General features: G+C 39.2%; 1 protein-coding gene across 1 annotated transcript in view; it reads right to left on the minus strand.

Annotated features, from left to right (window-relative positions):
- Nucleotides 1–24204, minus strand: part of trpn1 (transient receptor potential cation channel, subfamily N, member 1) — a 55051-nt gene that overhangs the window by 15943 nt on the left and 14904 nt on the right. The window contains exons 5-21 of the mRNA XM_077230072.1: nt 17023–17136; nt 16756–16860; nt 15844–15942; nt 13319–13420; nt 12869–12970; nt 12308–12406; nt 11886–12086; nt 10592–10693; nt 10415–10513; nt 9345–9473; nt 8744–8872; nt 7199–7315; nt 5436–5534; nt 4263–4463; nt 3390–3488; nt 2248–2445; nt 1085–1186 (exon numbers count right to left, since the gene is read on the minus strand). Of these exons, the coding sequence (XP_077086187.1) occupies nt 1085–1186; nt 2248–2445; nt 3390–3488; nt 4263–4463; nt 5436–5534; nt 7199–7315; nt 8744–8872; nt 9345–9473; nt 10415–10513; nt 10592–10693; nt 11886–12086; nt 12308–12406; nt 12869–12970; nt 13319–13420; nt 15844–15942; nt 16756–16860; nt 17023–17136 (2097 nt within the window). The remainder of the gene's footprint in view (nt 1–1084; nt 1187–2247; nt 2446–3389; nt 3489–4262; nt 4464–5435; nt 5535–7198; nt 7316–8743; nt 8873–9344; nt 9474–10414; nt 10514–10591; nt 10694–11885; nt 12087–12307; nt 12407–12868; nt 12971–13318; nt 13421–15843; nt 15943–16755; nt 16861–17022; nt 17137–24204) is intronic.

A 24204-nucleotide genomic window follows, 5' to 3' on the forward strand; every position in this document is an offset into this window, starting at 1 on the left:
CGGTTTATAGATTATCATGACAGAATATGTTAATCAATGACACACAAGCCACATAAATTCATCAGAAATGTTGTCCACATGTTGTCACTTCTTCTTGAGTCTCTCCATCTTTGTCTGACTCAGACTTTGTTTGACATTAAAGGAGCCGTATGTAAGATTGTGGCCAAAGCTGGTACTGCAATCCCTTTCAAATGACTAGAGCGGTGTATCCCCTCCCCCTCCTCCCTGACTCCAGGTTGCCAGATAGGCTGCAGGATCCAGCAGGAACGTATACAGGCTGCTACAAGAAGCTTTTTCTGTTACTTATGTTTATGCTTCAAATGAGAGATGTTTTGCAAAGTAATTATACATCGCAAAAATGTACTAATGACGATTAGCCAAATATAATCGTAAAGATGTGCGCTCGTATGTGACAGTACATTGTTAGAACAGTAGCTGTTAGTATACTAACGGTAGGTATCTGTCATTAACGTAAGTACAAGCACAAGCCTCTGTCACTGTGTGTAACCGATATCACAGATACAGCTATTCATTTAGCTGACGGGAACGTTATGAAGTGACATAATTACGCGACGTGAACATCATCGAAAAGCTGTAAAACAGGAAGCACACATTTTATTTTTTTATATTTTATTTATTACAACAGAAGTTGTAGCATATTCCTTTTGTAAAGCTGCAGAACTTGTTTGACTCATCAATGTTTTGTAAGTTTGAGCCGTGCGTTTATTAAGGTCTGAAATAAAACAAGATGAGAACTTAAATATTCCCAGGACTTTCTGTGATGTGTTACGCTTGCTTATCATAGGAAGTAATAAGAAATGTCTCTTTACATTAAGGTAGTAGCCTAGTGAGAACAGGGTGTTGGGGAATCACTTTTTTTTCTCTTTTTCATCAAACCGCAACTTTTGTATTTGTTTCATTGCTTAAAAATCCTGCATATTCCATCGCACTTTTTAAGAAAACGTGCCGCATAATCAAGGATTTTTGCCCGCAACAATCACAAAACTCTGCATTTTTCTGGAAGGACTGTTATACCAGCCCTTTAAACTTCTCATACAAGTCTTTAACAGTTTGTCGGACTCACCAGATCTTCCTCCGCCACTGAAGCTCCGGCCTCCAGAAGCACTTTCAGCACCTCCGTGTGTCCGCCAGCGGCTGCCAGATGCAGCGGACACACGCCGTTAGCCTGGACAGAGTTAGCTTCAGTTAGAAAGAGCATGACATACACAGGGTACCTATAGTCAACTAAAACAGGAATTAAAATAAAACACTAAACAAAACAATGTTAAACAAACATTAAGCTGTCACAGTCATCGTCTGCACCAGTCTGTCTTCGTCTGCGCTACACTTCCCAGAATCCTCCTTGTCTCCACACCTGAACTCACTCCCTTCATCATCATCTTCATCATCCATGTCACCTGTTTTCACCTCATTATGTTTGATTTGTATCTGTATTTAGTTTGCTTCTGTTCAGTCAGTCCTTGTCGGTTCTTGTGAATGTTACTTTTGTATGTACCCTCTGCCCGTTTGCCTGCCTGTTCCTGTTTGTTGTTTTTGTTAGTAGCAAATGCTTGAATTGGAGCCTTCTGACTCTGAGTCTTCTTCAACCCACACCACAACCGTGACATAAGCGAAACATGAATATTATATACTCATTAATGAGTATAATATACTGAAATAATACAAAATATTTGTTGAAAATTAGTTTTTTTTTAATTTCAGCTAGTTGCCAAGGCAACATTCTTGATGTATTACAATTACTAAAACTGAAATAAAAATGAATAAACACTATATATAAATATTTAGAAAAAAAAACATGAAAAATATTTATTACTTTAAAATAAAGGGTAACTGAAAAAATATAAATAAAATAAATACAATATAGACATAGTTTAAAAATAATAACAATAAAATAAAACGATAAAAACATTTTCGTTACTTGAAATAAGATTTATGTTAACTGAAAGAAAATATAAAAAACCTTATTTTAACCTTATTTTATTTCAGCCAGTTGCCAAATTTTTTCTATTTTCATGTACTTAAACTTGTACAAAAATGAAAATTTTGAATAAAAAAGAAACATCTTTATAGATTAAAATAATTATAATTGGAAAATACAAAAATAAAAACTACTTCAAAACTTTCTTTTTATTATTAAATTTTATTAGTATCTCAATGATACTAAAATATTAAAACATTAATGATGTCATTTCCTGACCGGCGGTGCCCTTTAACCCTTGACCTGACCTTGTTGTTGAGTGCGAGCGGATTGAACATGAGCAGTTCTCTGATGACGGCGGCGCTGCCTTTAGCCGCAGCGATGTGTGCGCAGGTCGCGCCCTCCATGTTAGCTAGTGTGGCTAATTCAGGCCTGTGCCTCAGAAACAGCTTCACCACCTCAGAGTGATCGCTCTCCGCCGCCAGATGAAGAGGAGTCTGTCCGTGCTGAAACACAACCAGAACACCACCAAACCATCAACCTGTCAGCTAGAAAGAGTTGGAGGTATTGGAAAAACAGGATCTTGGGGAATATGAGTCGTCAAATTACCATAACATACTGTATAAAGACTTATTTTGAGAATATATATATATAAAATATCTTATACTACCTTTACACAGCAAAAATGTGCATCGGAAGTAGCATGAAAAGGTGCATTTACATGACAATAGCAGAAAAATATGAAATTATGAATATATATTCATGAATTGATAAATCAAAATATGCATAATTGTTTTTTCATGCTATTTAAAAGTGTATTAACTTATGTTATAGTTACCTTTTTGATGCTAACAATGTATTAGTAAATGCTGAAATTCACATTAACTAGATTAATAAATTATGTAAGTGTTGTTCATTGTCAGTTCATGTTAACTAATGTTAAGATGAAAACTTATTGTAAAGTGTTGTAAGGTAAATTGTTTATTAATGTAATAGCACTAACTATGTAATATAATATAATATAATATAATACAATAAATTAGAATGAATGAATTTGGAGCCGTTTTAGAGTCTACATAGAATAAATTTGGCTGTGTAAAGTATGTTGATGTAGATAAATGAAAAAAAATCATTTAGGAGTTATAATTAAATTATATATGAGTTATATTAAGTTTACTACAAATATTTAACTGCAAATAAAGCACAAAAAAACTGACAGATGACAGAAAAAAATTACAAACTAGGCCAGTTAATCTAAGCTTGGTTTTACAAGCTTTTGGCTGGCAAGTCAATTTTTGAAGTTAGAAACATTAAAAAAGAGTCAAATCGAAATATTAGTGTATTTGAGGGTGGAAACGTGATGCAAGATTAACTAAATACATTATGTATTGCAAGTGTCAATGTTTCCGTGTCATATTTACAGTCGACAAAACAGTGTCATGTGACTCACGATATCTGCGGCAGTGATGTCAGTGTTCAGGTTTAATAAGCTTCTACACACGTCCAGCTGCCCGCCGACGGCGGCTAAATGAAGAGGCGTCTGCTTTCTCTGTGAACAAGAGACGTCCAGTGTGACAAGCCGGTTTAGCTTAAATTGTGCCCAGCCTTACTCGTCGTAATTGCATTTTTACTAGTAAGAATTACAATTGCAGAGCTCTCTAATTCAATTATTACTAGTAACAATTACAATTAGAGAGCTCTCAAATTGAATTAAAGAGCTCTGCAATTGCATTCTTACTAGTAACAATTCAATTAGAGAGCTCTGTAATTAAAAATGAATGGAAGTCAATGGAGACATATGACTAAAAAATAATTTGTAGAGTTCTCTAATTGGAATTGTTACTAGTAAGAATCGAATTGTAGAGCGCTCTAATTGAATTCCTACTAGTAAAATTACAATTACGACGAGTAAGGCGGAGTACAATTTAAGCTAAAACGGCTTGCCATATTACAATTCAATTCTTACTAGTAACAGCTACAATTAGGGAGCTCTCTAATTAAATTATTACTAGTGAAAATACAATTAGAGAGCTCTACAATTAAATTTTTACTAGTCATATGTCTGCATTGACTTCCATTCATTTTTGATTACGGAGCTTTACAATTGAATTGATACTAGTAAGAATTACAATTAAAGATCTCTGCAATTGAGTTGTTACTAGTAAGAATTGAATTGTAGAGCGCTCTAATTGAATTCTTACTAGTAAAAATGCAATTACGACGAGTAAAGCTGGGTAGAATTTAAGCTAAATCGGCTTGCCATATGTCCAGTTGAGTTTCTCTGGCTCTAAGATCACATTATCACTCAGAGCTGGGCTCCTACCAGAGAGAGAGCATCAACACTGGCCTGATGGGTCTCCACCAGTAACCGTACGAGCCGCGCCGACCCGCTCTGAGCGCTGAGGTGAACAGGCGTCAGGCCCAGTTTGGTCTTGGCGTTCACAAAGGCCTTATGGGACAGCAGGATGTCCACGATGTCTTGATGACCTCGTTCTGCAGCCAGATGGATGGCGGCCTTCCCCTCCTGTTGATATTTCACAAAAAACACAATTCATGAATCAAGTTCTTCAGGACGGAAAGTCTCAGAATAAAAGGCTATTAGGTAACAAAATTATTTAAAGTGCCCCTATGATGCTATTTTATAGGTTCCTAATTTTGTTTTGGATGTCTCTCACAATAGGCTTACATACATCCAAGGTCAAAAACACTTTCATTTTCTCATAATATACACTGCAGCATCTCTTTTCTTACAATCACGAACAACACGAACCAAACTCTTCCCGTCTCTGATACAGTGTTTGAAGGCGGGGCTAAGAGACGCTGTTCACCAGTAGTCAATGAAAACCATAGACTGATATTATGCAAATTTATTACAAACCTATGTAGGTTTAAGCAGGAAGTAAGACTGAAATTACTGACGACTCGTTTCAGGCAGTTCAGAATCGCCTCTTTCTTTTGAGAGAAAATAACTTTATTTTGTTGTGCACTTTGATCCTTGAAACAGAGCTTTTATATTCACAAACAGCTTTATTACACACTACATGAAAGGTAATATTCAAAAAAGCATAATGGGGCACTTTAAACTCTGCATGCTTCTTATTAAATACTACAATAGCAAATAAATACTATTGTTACTAATGTTATTTCTAAAAAAAGTTTTTTGGAGTCATGCACTGTAAAAAGAAAAGTACAATCAACTTGGACGTTTAAGTAATTTCAAATTAAATTGCATTAAACTGACTTAAAAAAATTAGTTGAATCTTGTATAACTTAAATGTTTTTACATTGCGTTAACTTTTTTTATGTTTACATAACTTATTGATTTTTTTTTACAGTGTTGGCATGGTTAATACAGCAATTATTCAGTATCATATTACCATCTGTACTAAAATAATTAAAACAAACTAAAATCTTAATACATACTATAATAGTATATAAACAATACTAAAGTAACACTGATCCAGACGAGTCAGTAATAAGCTTGAGTCTTTCTGACCTCATCAAACACGTCCACTCTGGCATTGTTGTGCAGCAGGACCCTCACGACCTCTGTGTGACCCTGATCTGCGGCCAACAACAGCGGAGACCAGCCGCTCTGTGTCACAAACATCAACATATGCACAAACACATCGATACACAAGCTCAACTTCACTTACACAAAACTGATTACAGTGAAGCTACTGTACCAAACTGACAGAAAACATGCAAAATAACGGTTAAGAGTTATTATTGGTAACTACACTATTAAAACTATTTTTGTAAATTAAAACAAAGTTAAAATAAAACAAAATAAAATATTATTATTAGATGAAAAATAAGTTGTCTTGCCAACTAACTGAAATAAGTTGAAGCACTTGAATTACTTACTGGAAATAAATACAACTGAATTAAAACAAAAATAAAATTAAAATTAAAATTAAAAATAAATTAAATTAAAATATTATTTAAAAGTGACAAAATCAACATAATTACTAAAAATGTAAATTTAAATGAAAATATAAAAATAAAACCTTATCCAAAATAGTAATAAAAATGATAATAGTATATAAGATAATAACACAAGCAAAACTATTTTATTAGTGTTTTGAGGAATTCTTTCCCAAATGTTTCTGCTGAACACAAAAGAAGATATTCATGAAGAATCTCAGTAACCAAACAGTTGATTGGACCCCATTGACTTTCATAGTATTATTTTCCCACACTATGGAAGTCAATGGGGTCCAATCAACTGTTTGCTTACCCATATTATTCAAAATATCTTCTTTTGTGTTCAGCAGCCTCATACAGGTTTGGAACAACTTAAGGGTGAGTAAATTAAGACAGAATTTTCACTTTTGAGTAAACTATCCTTTTACAGTTTTTTTCGATCGCTAAACGACAGTGAGCACAACTGGAGCTACATGTGCAAAACTCTAACTACAGTCTGCACTACCAACAGTCACCTGAGCTAAACACTTCACATCACCTGCAAAACTCACTCCAAGCAACACAACTCTTAACACATGGCTCAAAACAGACTCAGTGCAACCAAACACTATGCACAACCCTCACTGAGATAACACACACTGTCACTCAGAACACACTGAGGGTAAAAACACTATCATCAAACACCAATACAGAAAATACAAACTTTTCATCTTTACAGTTTGAACTATTTCAGTGACTTCATACAAAGTAATATTTTTTTCAAAGAAAAGAGTGACATTCTTCACATGATTTATTTAAATTTTTAGAACATAATTCTTTAAGGTAAATGAAATTAGCAGTTTGCTTCAATCTTCAGTTTGTAGTAATTTACGGAATTACAGTAATGAGAAAAAAATTTTAGAAACTAAAAGTACATAGTGTAATTCGAACAAATAACAAACATGACCTGCTTAACCTTTCAGCTGAAATTGCAGTCAGCAGTGTTTGAAAGGCACAAGGCTGAAATCTATTCTGTTTTGAATGTGTGGTTCACGGTTTCGACAGCAGTGTGTTAGCATTTGAACAAAGTGCTGTAAATCCACAGTGTTGTGCAGGTTTTGGTTAAAGTCATGGGATAAGTGTGTAGAGTTTTGAAAACTGTGTTCAAGCAATGAAAAATGAACTAGAGTTTGGTCCACATGAACTGCTGCTGTGCAGACTGTAGTTAGAGTTGTGCACATGTAGCTCCAGTTGTGCTCACTGTCGTTTAGCGATCGAAAACAACTGTAATAAAGCGCCAGATCACTCAGCGATCTTTCTGAGATGTGAAGCAGATCTCATGTTGATTCGTACCTTGGTGTGTTTGTTGATGGCGGTCTGGAGCTGGTTGGTGGGGACGTTACTCAGCATCTCCTGAAGAACGGCAGTATTTCCCACCCTGGCGCTGTAATGAAGAGGCGTCTCTCCACTCTAGTAAAGCAACATGTTCAGAATACTAGCTTACTGAATACTGATCAGATTAGTTTAAAAATGTGTGTTTTTTTGACAACACATTTTTTTTTTGCTAGTGTTTTTTTTGCAAGTGTTTTTTGCTACTTTCAGGCTGAAACAGTTTTCATTTTCACGTCCTGCGCCACACTGTTTAAATAGCAAATGCATTTGCGCCTATTTGTGCGCACATGGGCTGCTGGTTTGAGAGCGAGGTCTGTGTTCAGGCGCATTGTTGGCGTATTGCTATTTTTAGGAATTGAAATAGACTGAGCCATTTGGTGCGTTCAAGTCCTGATGGGAAGTTCGTACGTACGAGGTGGGAATCGTGCTTACGACGTGAGGTGTGTTCAAGTCAGTTTCGTCGGAGCAAGATGGCGGTGTTCCTTCTTTTAATGAATTGCACGAAAATACAGCAAGGTTTGTTTCCTCTGCTTATAGAAAATGAAGAACAAAGAATGCGCATCCGGTGTGTTTTTCTTTTTATGGTTTTTAATTAACTTATGAAGCCAATGTAAACTGTTAGCATTTTTTGTTGTACTTCATTAACTTGCTGCTTATAACAAGATTAATGATGATCATGATAAATTACAGTTTCTAGGACGAATAAACATTGAAATTCAATTAAAATTTACCAACTAACTTACAGACGTTGCATCCATTGATTCCGCATGTTTCTCACTGACACGCCCCCAACTCGTACAGATCGGGGCTTAAAGAAAATCCCGAGCACTGGTATTTACGACATTGTGATGGCGTTCAAGTGCATTCAACTCGTAATTACGATCTATACGAGATGACTTGAACGCACCAATTGACCAACTGAAACATGTTGTAAAGCTGATGTATTTTTTTTGTTATTTAAAGAGCGCGTTAGTAACGTAAACCTTTAGGCGGGTCCAAAACCTGCATACAATCTCTTATTACACACACACACTCTGCTTATTACACACACAGGGACGACACAGCAGCACACAAACATGCCAAATATTAAAAATAAAAGGATTACAATGTAAAAGATTAATATTGTGTACATAAAGATATGGTGGAATCCGGCTAGTCCCGTAGATGATCTGCTAGTGCTTTAACATCGCGCACGAGCAGATCCTTTACCTCTCTGGAGACGCGTTCAGTCTTTCCTTGCAAATTCCACCATGTAAATAGTGAATCCGCCATGGGAATGGGAGATTGGTTTACTGCACGTTAAGCCCAAAACACAGTCATGACTCATTAAGAGAATAGGGACAACCCTTTTAGACCATGCACCGGGACCACCGACCATTTCCCCCGTCGTTAAACAAGCAAAAGTGGATTCGGACACGCCCTAAGTGCACTTGCGCCGTGCGCTTCAGACCATGCGCTTTGATTGTTAAAATAGGGCGCATTATAATGTGACTGGCCGACACACACCTGTCGGGTGACGGCAGTGATGTCAGCATGATGCTCCATTAGGGTCTTGATGATGCAGGTGTCCTCATCTGTCTGATGCACTGAGTCCCTCCTGAGCTGAGCTGCTAGGTGCAGTGGCGTCTCACCGATCTGTAGGGGGCGCCAAAACACCACCACCACGCACAAGTGCATGTATGGCAGAATTTGGCAAATATCCACGTATTATCAAAACTCACACCATTATAAAGCGCTGCAATAGCAGGAGTCACAGCTGATCCAGAGCTTCACTCCTGATGTTTCACTAACATCTACTAACCCACAAAACACTGATAATCTGGACCAGAACAATACTGTCAAACTCAACCAAACTAAACACAACTACATCCCTTATTGAGAAACACAAACACAACAACAGATTTAAAACCAATGTTAAGAGATAGGTGGATGTATTAATTCTCTATGTGAGGTTTATCTAGATGTACTGTAATATAATCTAAGAATTCGTGTCTCTGTTCTTTTGTTTATATTCTATTAAAGTTAATTTAAGGGTGAAACCACCACCACCACCACGCACAAGCAAAGCATGCTGGGTTTCATTGGTGTATGTTGTAGTTTATCTGACCTGGTTCCCTTCACAGACGCAGAGCTCCGCCTCCTGACGGCTTCTCTCATTGGTCAGAGAGTTTAAGATCTCCTCCACCACGGGAGCGTGACAATGACGCACCGCAACATGGAGAGAGTTTTCATCAATCTGATTAAAAAAATAGATATTAAAAAAATAGCTAGATAGAATGAAAGACAGACAGACAGACAGACAGAAAGACCGACAGATAGATAGATCCTACAAGGGAACAAAACAAAACAAAACAGGTGAAATTGAAATAAATAAAATTAATATTTAACATAACATAACATAACATATATAATTTAAATCTTACTATGGCTATATCTTGTATTTTATAAAATATATTTTAAAAGGTGTGTGAGTGTGTGTGTGTGTGTGTGTGGGGGGGGGGGGGGGGGGTTGAATTTAATTTCTAAAAAATAAAACATGTGAGCACTGAATATATATCTACCTTTAATATCAGCTTTGTGTTTTAGAAATGAAATTCAACATTTTATAATTAATATATAATTGTATTATTATATATTTACTCAAAAAATTGTTTATCATTTGACGGTTTGTCATTAATGTCATTAAATACAACCTCATTAGAAAATGTTACCAAAGATAAATGTTACTAATAGATACTTTTTATGATTCTATATTATTAATGAGATTGTATGTATTAACATGATTTAATGCATTAGCCATCATGAACTAATACTGAACCAGTTTTTTATTATAACATATTTTGTTTAATTTTTGCTTCATCTTCGGAACACGAATTAAGATATTTTTGATTAAATCTGAGAGCTGGATCACTCCTCCATAGGCTTCTAAGGGATTGAAACTTGTTCCCTGAAAAGTTATTAAAGACATCGTTAAAATAGTCCAAGTGACTACAGCAATACAGGAGTGATCCAGCTCTCAGATTTAATCAAAAATATCTTAATTTGTGTTCTGAAGATGAACGAAGGTCTTACGGGGTTGAACACCATGAGGGAGAGTAAATACTGACAGAATTTTCATTTTTGGGTGAACTATCCCTTTAATATGCATTATCTCCCCAGGAATGTTTGGTAACGTACCTTTGATTTCCATGTGACGTCGCCGCCCTCCTGGATCAGCACTTGCATCATCTCCAGATCGCCGTGACGCGCGGCTACATGCATAGCGGTCTCTCCGTTCTGATAACAGAGGAAAACACTGATTCAGTGCCATGTTACAGAACATCATCCAGTATAACTGTGTGACCCAGCGACGACCTCCTGCTCTGCGTTCACATCCGCGCCGCTCTTCAGAAGCATCTCCGCCGCTCTTACACCGCCCTCCACTCTCGCGGCGATGTGCAGAGGGGTTTCCTGCGCCTGTGTACGACACACACACACACACACACACACACACACACACACACACACACACACACACACACACACACACACACACACACACACACACACACACACACACACACCAAGGGTTTGCTTTCATTCGCTGTATATCCAACACATTCACCAACTACTTTCCTTGATTTTAGGCAAAAGGCAAATCCATTGTTTTTTCATGCAATGATACATTTTTTGATTTTTAGATCATTAGTTAACAATGAAAAATACTCAGTTAATTTCAGTTAATGTCAATATTTACTAATACCACTGTTATTTTAGAATATTTTAGAACTGACATACTATTATGATTTTTTCATTTTTTTCATTTTATTTTTTGTTTTAACTTTATTATTTTGCTGTGTTTTTGTCTTTTATGACTATTTTATCTTTTTCTATGTCTTATGTTATTTCATTTAGTTTTAGTTATTTTAATAATAAAAATACATTTTAAACAATGAACATGAGAATTGTTTCCTAGGCAAGTTTATTTTATTATTATTATATTTTACTTTATAAGAGTTAATTTTTATTTTATTTCAAGTAAAAAAAATTTCATGGTTTTAGTTTACTATAATAATACATTATTAAAATAAAAAGTTGTATCATTCAATATCATTTAGCCTAATGAGCTAACAATAAACAGCTGCATTTTAATTAACTAATGTTAACAAAGATGAATACATTTATGCACGTAGTAGACGGTTTTATTTGAAGCGACTTACAAAAGAAGAATAAAAGCAATTTGTCAAAAACCAACAATATTCATAATATACAGCACCAGGTTTATTAGACAGCTAGATTAGGAAGCAAGCTAGACGGTATGCAAATGTGTTGCTCATTGTTCATTAATGCTAATAAATGCATTAAATTTCTTTTAAATTAGTTGAGATGATCCTTTTAAATAACATCATGCTGAACTCTGATGGAAATTTCTGGTGTAAATGGTAACACTTTATTTTACAGTGTCCTTGTTACATGTACTTACCATAGTAATAACAGTAAATTATGCATAATTACATGCAACTAACCCTCAACCAAATCCCAATCCTACCCTATTCCTATAGTAAAATGCATGTTGCTTAATATTACTCAGTACTTAAATATATAATTACACGGTAACAATGATACCTTCAAATAAAGTGTAACCGTTTTTTTAAGGTGTTTTTGTTACCTTTCCTCCCCTGAGCTGCACATGTGCCCCGAATCCCAGCAACATCTGCACCACCTGTGGGTTGCAGTTCTCCACTGCGATGTGAAGAGCCGTCTGTCCATCTTTAGTGGTGGCGTCCACGTGCGCCCCCTTCTGGAGAAGAGCCTTCACTACAGCCGTGTGACCTTTCTTAGCCGCGGCGTGAAGACAAACCGCCCCTGACTGACAAACATTACACAACATCCAACTATGCACAATAATACATACTATAAATACGTTTAGTCACAAACAAGATCTAAACAGGTGCACTGTATCTAAACAAACATTTTACCCTTCAACGATCAGAGTTATAATATGAAACAAGATTTGATCTTCAGGCCGTCACACTTGTGGTAATCAATCTACTAATCAATCTAAGATAGTTTCTCTGATGTGTTCAGTACCTTGTTTGGCATGTGCAACAAGACGCCTTTCCTGAGGAGCGTGAGTGCAGTCGCAGGGTGCCCACATTGGGACGCGATATGCAAAAGTGTGTTGCCATCCTGTACGGGATCATCCGGAAGAGATTTATTAGAAACATGTTCAGGGAAATAACACATTTAGTGTGTTCAAGACCATAAAAGAGAAACATATGCAATCTCTTTATATATCAGTTCTTTGTTTTCTTGACAGCAATTACATTAATGATATATTTGAAAAGAAATGGAAACTTTTGCTCCTGTTGTTTTTCCTGAGAAATAGATCCCAGTCTCATCATATGTAACACAACATCGTCTCAAAATGTGCTACAATTTGCAATTAAAAGTCAAAGATCTCAGTATGAACTCATACATTTCTCATCAAATGATCTGAGATGCTCCACATTCATTTTGTAGCTTTATACTCTATTATATACTGTTGGACAACTATTGACTCATTTGTGTCTGTTTTATTTCTGAACGTTTCATTTTTTTTCAATGCATATGTATGTATAAGCGATATCAAATGGTTTGAAAGCGAGTCACCTTCGTTCTTGCTAACACACATGACTTGAATTTCTCTGTGAGGATCTCGACGACATTGGTGTGTCCCTGCTCTGCTGCGATGTGTAGAGGAGATCGGTCCATCTGAAGAAATCAACAACAGCCACATGACAAAAACACACCTCTATCATGGACAGATACATGGATGTATGGGATGAATAAATTAATGGATGGATTTTTGAGAAAAAAAATTCTTCACAGAAGCACCAAGTAACTAATTGAATCAAACATGAAACTGTGAAGTAGAAAGATTGAAAATAGTATTTTCTTGTAAACCATACTCCAATAATCTTTGTTTTATTTACAATTTCAAAAACTTTTTTTCAGTGTGCAGTATTTGAGAGCTACTGTTAACTTTTGGTGATTCATATTGAGACTGATCAGTTCGATTTGAATCTTTTCTCTTGTAAGTTTCCTCTCTTTGTGTCTCACCTTGTCTAAGATGTTGGGACTGGCCTTGCAGAGGTATAAAAACTTCAGCATGTTCTCGTCTCTTTGCAGAGCGGCGATGTGCAGAGGAGTCTGCCACTCATTCTGCAAAAAAAAACAAGGCATGCTGGGTAATTACGTAGCTCAACGCCAAACTGTCGAATCCAGTCGGGGAAATCTCACAGAATAAGAAATCTGCATGTCAGTTTTTGCAGCACTTGTATGTTCTGTATATTATTAAACCTCAGTTTATCTTTACTGGTTTCTGTGCTGTAAATAATGCGAGCGTGTGGCCTTCAAATAAAGAGGAAGCACTCGGATGCTCTCTAATGAATACAGGCGTCTACTGAACGATGAATAACTGATCAGAAAGCACTTAAATGTGAAGCACAATCCATCAGAGTGCTTCTTCAATTTGGGAATATTACTGTATGATGCACATAACCTTCTACAAGTTCATATTTGCTCACTGGCCTTTAACAGGACAAACATCTTCCTTTCACCCTTCAAACTCAACCGTCACTCCTTTCCAATCCTCACAGAAAACTGCTGATCTTCCCAGAAACAATCCCAGCTGTTCTGGCTGACGTTAAAGCTAAGTGACAGTGGAGACTGGCTTCTTTCCTTACATTTCAAAGTAGGATTTTTGTGTGTAACCCTTTTTCAGATGGCCTGAAGAGAAACAACCAGCTCTGTGCTGATCTTCATACATTATACCTCTAATGCATAATGTCTCCAATAAAACTAGAGAAATATGAACAAATGTCGAAAGGTCCTTTCATATTCATGACTTTGAGGTTTCTTGGGCTTTTCAAAGCAGCAATAAGAGGTTTTCATCCTCACATACACTCAATATTACAGGAATTCTGGGTAATTAACTAAATTACTATAATGCACAGGAGTCGGATGTAGTAAAATTAAAAATATTTTTAATCATTTTAATTATTATTTGGAATTTCTTAAAGCACTTTAATTTTTTATAAAATTACTAATATTTCAATTGCATTATATTCGATTTTACATGGTGTGTTTGTCTTCAATATTGTGTAAGAGCACTAGAGATTAATTAAAGCAGTAATGTTGTCATAGTTATCTAAAACTAAAACTATTAAAACATTTTTGTTCATTGAAATAAAGCTGACATCGAATAAAACATAGATATTAGATGAAAACCTAGTGGCCAAGCCATCATTTCGTTTAGTTAAAGTTGAACCACTAAATGACTAATTAAAAAATAAAATAAATAAAAATTAAAGATGAACTAAAACTGAAAACATTGTTGTTGTTTTTTTAGTTCAGTCATGAAACTCTAGAGGGCGCTGGCTGATGGTCCTTTACATGCAATCTGCAAGCAATCAAATCATTAACGCATGGCATGAGCTGATTGGCTCTGCTGATCTTGCAGCCAATGAGATTGCTTGCTCAACATTAAAATGGTCTAGCCTGAGTTCCTGTCAACCTCTCCTCCTCCCCCAGCTCCCCCTGCCTAAATCTGCTATATGATCTATGTTTTTATTATTTATGCAGCAGCATGTCTTACATGTGTGTCTGTGTATCTATTAGCAGTAGCAAATCCATACTTGTTCTGCAGCAGCTCTACTCCGCCATGACCAAATACATTAACATAGCCATTTTCAATGACATACTAAAACTATTTTAAGAGTTGTCATAACTAAAATTAAAGTGAAAACTGAAAATGTACAAAATAACAGCTAATTCAAAATATTAATAAAAATAATAATAGTATGCAAGTAATGCTAAAATAACCCTGGAGAGGAATTAGTAATCTGTACTGGTTGTGGCTGAACTGATCAGCAATCACGCTCTCTGTCTCTGATCATCCTCACAGGATAATGTCACGGATGTTTTTGAGACTGTTGATGGGTCTTCCGCTCTCCCAAGGGGGGGGGGGGGGGGCACCATTAACATGGAGACAGAATTAGTGAGCAATCAAAAGGGTCAATAATGTCAACAAGGCCCTCGGGAACAAAATCTGCCGTTTCCTTATTCAAAACGCCTCCAAAATCCATTATCTCACTTCCATCCATTACCTCAATCCACATTTCTGTCATTGTCTCGTGTCTTTTCTTATCAAAGCTCTCAGTGGGATCAAATCTGTTCTTCTTTTCTGTTCCTGGCTCTCACATCTGGGTCAATTTACTGTACAATTGTGGTGGGAAATGCAGGCAAGTACATGCACTGCCTAAAAGAAACCTGGAATACAGTTGCAGGAAAGCAAAAGTATGGCCGGATTATTCAATCTAAACTAAATGCAAGTCACATCAATAGACAATCAATCTGCATAAACACAAATTATGATATATTTCCATTCAAAAGTATTTGAATCCCCAGGCTAATGACTTCTTGATGTTCATGGTTTGATAAGGTTATATGTACACCAATCGAAGTCGGTTGATGCAACAGGACAACGACTCGAAAAACAGGACAAATCAACATAAGAAAAGCCTTTTGCATGTGTTTTGCTTGTTCTTCGTGATGGTGTGTGTGAGTTTCTGTGACCTCCTTACATTCTGAGAGTCCGGGTTCGCTCCAAACTCCACCAGGACTTTGGCCATATCAGTGTCTTTCCGTCGGCAGCAGATGTGAAGCGCCATGTCTCCGTTTGCCTGGAAACACAATTCAAACATCACAATACAAATCAGATGCATTCATACAATTCATGCTGGAACGCAAAATTGGGTAATATTGTTTCAAAACAAGCTCATTTGATTCTGGATCTGATGTTACGGGTCAGTGACACATGAGGATGTATAACATCTTTTAAAAAGGCAGTCTTTGTATTCATGCGTTTTTGAAAAACTTTTATACTAATGTCAACCTAAAAAAATTTGTATTGAGAAGTGTCACATGACAACAAAGAGGCTGTACCAAATTGACTTTTTGGCAGAGAAAAAGGTTTTCAAATATTCATAGTTCACTGCTTTTTGTTTGGATATAATGAAAGATTTTTAAAGAAATTTGAACTTTGAGACATTTTTCTTTTTGCTGTAACTTTCTCAATGAATTGCATTTTAATGTATTTTAAATCGCTTTAATAGATATTCCTTGAGCATTAAGAGTTTAAAGAGTTTTTTTGTGCTAAATTCCCACACTAATAATATCAAGAATTTACCTTTTTTCAATGAGACTTTTTTTATTTTTTACATTTCGAGCTGCTGTCATAGTCTGTAAGAATTGCATTTTGATGTATTTTGATGGGGTAGGGGCTATGAGCATCAAGTATAAATGAGTTTCATTTTAAAAGCTTACATTTAACCATAATTGAAAACATGCTTGTCAGTGCCACAAATGGAGTTTGGAAATTATAGACGCTTTACATTACAGTTACTTAACTCTACTTCATTTATTTTACAATTCAAATAGCAAGCAATGATCGTATGAATGTGATCCTCAGGTTTGCAAAGTCATGTGGCGCTTACTGTCTTCACAGCTCTGAGCTGAGGCTCTGATTGGCCGGAGAGGAGTTCCCGTACGATCCCAACATTCCCGGCTTCGACGGCCAGCAGTAGCGGGAGGCAGCCGTCCTGGATGGACAGGAAAACTTCTCAGACCTTTCTAACAATACGTGTTTTACAAGCTTAGAAAAAAGCGTGCAGTAAATGTTGTAATATGAAACATGACTCCGCCCACTAGGGGGAGGAGCCTGCTAAAAGGTTAGCAAACGAAGGAGCCGGAAGTGTTTGTACCTTGTCTGGTGTCAGACGAGCGCCTTTGCTGCTGAACTTGAGCAGTGTTTGCACGACTCCGAGTCCTCCGGTCGCTCGAGACGCTGCGTAATGCAGGGGCAACTGATCACTGGGCTGGGTGTGAACAAGATCAGTGTGAGAATAAAATACTGTAAAAAGTCATTCATGCTTTTTGACATGGTAATACAACGGTATTCTTTTAAGTACATTGTGTAGCATGTAAACTTTAAGAGATTCATACACAAACTGTTGTTTTTATCTTTAGAGGGTTTGAAAATGAAACATTCAGTGCTATGGAAACAACTTGATAGATTATTGTGATGTTTCTGGTGAAAATATTTAAATAAAAAAATGAAAAATTGGACTAAAATTAACACTTAACACACCTTACAATAAGGACAATTTAACTCAAACAATACATTTGTCACCGTATTTATTATTGTTTGTTAAATATTCATTGTTAGTTCATGTTAGCTCAAGTCCATGCAATAATGTTAACAGACACAACTTTCAGTTTGAATCAGGGCATCTGCACATTTTTTAACAGCAAATTAAATTACTTTTAAGACCTTTTTAAGTCCTCTAAAAGGCAAATTTAAGACTTTACCACGACAAAAAAACAGGAAAATGTTCAACACGACAGTGTTAATTTTGGCAGCCATTTTTGTTTTAGTCTTAGTCTTCAGATGAAAATGCTTATTGGTCTTATTGGTCACATTTTAGTAATTTTGTCTTTCATAGTTTTAGTTGACAAAGTCAAACTTCAGTTACCGACATTAATTTTGGTAGCTATTTTATATGTAGTCTTTAGACAAAAAATGACATTATAATTTTTCGCTTTAGGCCAATTCAATTAAGTTTATGAGACATTTGAATCAAGGTAACAGGCTGTATTGACAATGCACTCTTTAGCAGTAGCACTTGTGCAATTCTACAAATCCCTGTTCCTTAGTTCAGTGGTTCTCCAATCTTATATAGTGCCGTAACCCCTCTTCCACTTAGACTGCAGTCACACCTTTTCCATTAAGGAAACAATATCTGCCAATTTTAATAGATTTTTTCCAGTTCATTTTTTACCCTTTATAAATACTTTTATAAAATAAATAATGCTTTAAATTAAACTAGGGATGGCTCGATACCACAATTTTGGCTTCGGTACGATACCAGAATTTAATACCTCGGAATCGATACTAAATCAATTAAAAAAAAAAGTCTCAATTTAAGTGATAGCTACTTAAAAAACACTGCTTGAAACTCTCCACTACCAAATGTGCAAAGAATAGGTATCAAAATGTACTTAAAAAAAAAAATCAGTCAGGGAACATACAGTAGGATAAATTTTGATTTAGAAAAAAAATACCCCTGAAATTATACAATTAAAATAGGTTAATATCTATAATAATAGATTCACATATAGGCTAATAATAATAATAGAATAATGAAATGACATGTAAACCATAGCTGTCATGCATCAACAGAGAGTTATCAACATTTATTGCATTTATTCATCTTGGTTTGGTTACTGTTTGGGTTCATATTAGTTTAATGCATCGCATAAAGTAATGTTAACATGCTAAACATGTATTAGTATATTTAATTTTTTAGGTCATTTAATTACTGATGGATATAGATGAATAAATGCTATAATACTGTTAGGTCAGGTTACCTAATGAATGTTGACAAATGTAGCTTAATTGTAACATTAGTAATATATTTATATTACTACTCTCTCTCTCTCTCTCTCTGCTTTGGTTGCCACAGCGGCACTAATATGCCATTCATTTTACTATCACTAATACTAATTTTTATTCTTTATTCATTCAAATTCAATTCATTTTGTTTGAAAGTATAACAATGATGAGACCTAAACTGAATTGGTTCTAGCGTGTCATGCAAGGAGATTTGAGCTTTCATGTTTACCGTATCATATAATTTATAAGCTCTTACGTATGTGCGCTGTTCAGTGTTCAATAAAAGTCTAAATTAAATCAGTTGAATGATGGACTGACCTGTCGATTTCTGAACTCTTTGAACAAGTCAAGATGAGCAACTGACGAGTCAAGTGAGGCAGATTTGATGTGTTGCCTCCGCGTTTGCAGAGTGGTGCATTGAGATCTGTTTCTTTACTTTTCTCATGACTTTTGTAGGCAAAGTAATGCCTTATTTCACTCATACTGCTCTCTCTATTTATTAATTTCGGGCTTGTAGAAATTCGAATGAGTTTCGTTTGATCCATCGTGTTCCTCTGTCACCGTTTGCCGGTTTCGCATGACCCGCGTCAGTTTAGATAGCGCACTGCCGCCTAGCGGTGAACTTCGAAACAGCAGCGCATCAAATACCGAATAGAACAAAATTATGTTATTGTACCGTTTGAAATATGATATATACCGGTATTTTTGCAGTACCGGTATACCGCGCATCCCTAAATGAAACAATGTTCAATAAATATGCAATGATGGTAAAAACGAACCCCCCTTATGATGGACAAACATTCAAGGACCGTGACGTCGCCCGGTATGGCGCAGCCGGGGCCCCACCCTGGAGCCAGGCCCGGGGTTGGGGCTCGTATGCGAGCGCCTGGTGGCCGGGCCTCTCCCCATGGGGTCCGGCCGGGCTCAGCCCGAAGGAGTGACGTGGGACCGCCTTCCCGTGGGCTCACCACCTGCAGGAAGAGACGTAAGGGGCCGGTGCAGAGAGGATCGGGTGGCAGTCGAAGGCGGGGACCTCGACGACCCGATCCCTGGACACGGAAACTAGCCTTAGGGACGTGGAACATCACCTCGCTGGCGGGGAAGGAGCCTGAGATGGTGCGTGAGGTTGAGAGGTTCCGACTAGAGATAGTCGGGCTCACCTCTACGCATGGCTTGGGCTCTGGAACCACACTCCTTGAGAGAGGATGGACTCTTCACCACTCTGTAGTTGCCCATGGTGAGAGGCGGCGGGCTGGTGTGTGTTTGCTTATAGCCCCCCAGCTCAGCCGCCATGTGTTGGAGTTTACCCCGGTGAACGAGAGGGTCGTTTCCCTGCGCCTACGGGTCGGGGATAGGTCTCTCACTGTCGTGTGTGCCTACGGGCCAAACGGCAGTGCAGAGTACCCGGCCTTCTTGGGGTCTCTGGGAGGAGTGCTGGAAAGTGCTCCGACTGTGGACTCCGTCGTTCTACTGGGGGACTTCAACGCTCACGTGGGCAGCGACAGTGGCACCTGGAGGGGCGTGATTGGGAGGAACGGCCCCCCCGACCTGAACCCGAGCGGTGTTCAGTTATTGGACTTCTGTGCTAGTTACAGTTTGTCCATAACGAACACCATGTTCAAGCATAAGGGTGTCCACCAGTGCACGTGGCACCAGGACACCCTAGGTCGCAGGTCGATGATCGACTTTGTGGTCGTTTCATCTGACCTGCGGCCGTATGTCTTGGACACTCGGGTGAAGAGAGGAGCGGAGCTGTCAACTGATCACCACCTGGTGGTGAGTTGGATACGATAGCGGGGGAGGAGGCTGGACAGACTCGGCAGACCCAAGCGTACTGTAAGGGTTTGCTGGGAACGTTTGACCGAGTCTCCTGTCAGAGAGATCTTCAACTCCCACCTCCGGCAGAGCCACGACCGGATCCCGAGGGAGGCTGGAGATATTGAGTCTGAGTGGACCATGTTCTCCACCTCCATTGTCGAAGCGGCTGCTCGGAGCTGTGGCCGTAAGGTCTCCGGTGCCTGTCGAGGCGGCAATCCCCGAACCCGGTGGTGGACACCGGAAGTAAATGATGCCGTCAAGCTGAAGAAGGAGTCCTATCGGGCCTGGTTGGCTTGTGGGACTCCTGAGGCAGCTGACAGGTACCGGCAGGCCAAGCGGACTGCAACCCGGGTGGTTGTGGAGGCAAAAACTCGGGCCTGGGAGGAGTTCGGTGAGGCCATGGAGAAGGACTATCGGCTGATCTCGAAGAGATTCTGGCAAACTGTCCGGCGCCTCAGGAGAGGGAAACAATGCCCTACCAACGCTGTTTACAGTGGAGGTGGGCAGCTGTTGACCTCAACTGGGGATGTCGTCGGACGGTGGAAGGAATACTTCGAGGATCTCCTCAATCCCGCCGTCACGTCTTCTATTGAGGAAGCAGAGGCTGAGGGCTCAGAGGTGGACTCGTCCATCACCCTAGCTGAGGTCACCGAGGTAGTCAAGAAACACCTCGGTGGCAAGGCAACGGGGGTGGATGAGATCCGCCCTGAGTACCTCAAGTCTCTGGATGTTGTGGGGCTGTCTTGGTTGACACGCCTCTGCAGCATCGCGTGGCGGTCGGGGACAGTGCCTCTGGGATGGCAGACCGGGGTGGTGGTCCCTCTTTTTAAGAAGGGGGACCGGAGGGTGTGTTCCAACTACAGGGGGATCACACTTCTCAGCCTCCCTGGGAAAGTCTATGCCAGGGTACTGGAGAGGAGAATACGGCCGATAGTGGAACCTCGGATTCAGGAGGAACAGTGCGGTTTTCGTCCAGGCCGTGGAACACTGGACCAGCTCTATACTCTCTACAGGGTGCTGGAGGGTTCATGGGAGTTTGCCCAACCAGTCCACATGTGCTTTGTGGATTTGGAGAAGGCATTCGACTGTGTCCCTCGCGGCGGCCTGTGGAGGGTGCTCCGGGAGTATGGGGTCCGGGGTCCTTTGCTAAGGGCTGTCCGGTCCCTGTATGACCGAAGCAGGAGCTTGGTTCGCATTGCCGGTAGTAAGTCAGACTTCTTCCCGGTGCATGTTGGACTCCGGCAGGGCTGCCCTTTGTCGCCGGTTCTGTTCATAGTTTTTATGGACAGAATTTCTAGGCGCAGCCAGGGGCCGGAGGGTGTCAGGTTTGGGGACCACACGATTTTGTCTCTGCTTTTTGCGGATGATGTTGTCGTGTTGGCCCCTTCACACCAGGACCTTCAGCATGCACTGGGACGGTTTGCAGCCGAGTGTGAAGCGGCTGGGATGAAAATCAGCACCTCCAAATCCGAGGCCATGGTCCTCAGTCGGAAAAGGGTGGCTTGCTCACTTCAGGTTGGTGGAGAGATCCTTCCTCAAGTGGAGGAGTTTAAGTATCTTGGGGTTTTGTTCACGAGTGAGGGAAGGATGGAACGGGAGATTGACAGACGGATCGGTGCGGCTTCTGCAGTAATGCGGTCGATGTACCGGTCTGTTGTGGTGAAGAAGGAGCTGAGCCGTAAGGCAAAGCTCTCGATTTACCGGTCAATCTACGTTCCTACTCTCACCTATGGTCATGAGCTTTGGGTCATGACCGAAAGGACAAGATCCCGGATACAGGCGGCCGAAATGAGCTTTCTCCGCAGGGTGGCTGGCCGATCCCTTAGAGATAGGGTGAGAAGCTCGGTCACTCGGGAGGAGCTCAGAGTAGAGCCGCTGCTCCTCCACATCGAGAGGGGTCAGCTGAGGTGGCTCGGGCATCTGTTCCGGATGCCTCCTGGACGCCTTCCCGGGGAGGTGTTCCGGGCACGTCCCACTGGGAGGAGACCCCGGGGAAGACCTAGGACACGTTGGAGAGACTATGTCTCCCGGCTGGCCTGGGAACGCCTCGGTGTCCCCCCGGAAGAGCTGGAGGAAGTGTCCAGGGAGAGGGAAGTCTGGGCTTCTCTGCTCAGACTGCTGCCCCCGCGACCCGGCCCCGGATAAGCGGAGGAAGATGGATGGGTAAAAACGAGGTAATACTTTTAAACATTAAATTAAAAACACCAGTAGGTGGCGGTAAGTCACTGTCTTTATGAGCGAGTCATCCGTCATCGAGTCATTCATTCATTCAGTAACAAACACAGTCTATGGTAACAAAGCAAGTGGCTGTATTTATGAACGGGTCATTGAATCTCACGATTCGTTCAAAGCCACAGATTCGTTCTCGAATCACCGCTGTAGTAGTGGAAAGTTCAGATCATTTTACTGACTCGGATCTTTGAGTCTCGTTCAGCAAAAAGAACGAATCTTTTTTCTAGTCATTTCGTTCATTTTGTTCATTTCAGCATAATATAATTAAAATGGCATGTTAAATATCCCAACACATCTAGTACTTACGAAAATGTTGATTACATTTGTAAAAAGAATAAAAATAAACTATAGGGTAATGCAGCCAAAGCCAAATTATAAGAAACCGAAATGTTTTATTAATTGATTAGTTGTTGGGTCTTAAGTTCAGGCTATTGCAGTCTGATTCTGTTAGTTCACCTCACCTCCTGATCCGAGACCTTCTTTCCTTTGCAACTTCATATTTATCAGGTTAGTTTTCCTCTCGTGTCTCGAGACATTAGCTGTCGACTCGCCAGTGTCTGACTCGGATCTGTCTGCTGGGCCGACCGTGCCGTGTGTGATACAGCAGGGCCGGAAATAGAAATGATTAGTTCATCTTTCGAGTCTCGAGTTCGGGTTCGACCGGGTCCGAGTCTTTCGTTCTTCCTGTCAGTCCATAGAGACTATGCTGTCAGTAGCGGAAAGAGAAATGATTAGTTCATCTCTCGAGTCTCGAGTTCGGGTTCGAGTCTTTCGTTCTTCCTGTCAGTCCATAGAGGCTATGCTGTCAGTACCGGACAGAGAAATGATTAGTTCATTTTCTTCGAGTCTCGAGTTCGGGTTTTAAATCCTTCGTTCTATTGTCACGTGACCGCTGGTATCTCGCATCAAATACAACATTATATTCGTATTATTGACTGCGTCTGAATGTATATTGTTTTATATTTAGGAATTAAAATACAAAATATGTGCAAAACATTATCTGTAAAATAAAAGTTCCATCTTATATTGTCCCTGTCCTTCTCTTTTCTAAATGTTTCTTGTGCATCTGTGGTATGTTTTATTATATATTATACATTAATTAAGTACTATTATATTTAATACCTTAACTATACTTGTTTGTAAAAAGGTTGTAAATTAGTAGGCTATTCAATACGGTGACAAGTCACGTGACAAAAGAACGAAGGACTCAAACCCGAAGACTCGAAAAAATGAACTAATCATTTCTCTTTCCGGTACTGACAGCATAGCCTCTATTGGACTGACAGGAAGAACGAAAGACTCGGACCCGGCCGAACCCGAACTCGAGACTCGAAAGATGAACTAATCAATTCTCTTTCAGGTACTGACAGCATAGTCTCTATGGACTGACAGGAAGAACGAAAGACTCGGACCCGTCCCGAACCCGATCACTCGAGAGAGA

The sequence above is a fragment of the Siphateles boraxobius genome, unplaced genomic scaffold (assembly GCF_051911475.1).
Source record: "Siphateles boraxobius isolate OS27281-9 unplaced genomic scaffold, OSU_SipBor_1 139, whole genome shotgun sequence".
NCBI classification, from domain to species: domain Eukaryota; kingdom Metazoa; phylum Chordata; class Actinopteri; order Cypriniformes; family Leuciscidae; genus Siphateles; species Siphateles boraxobius.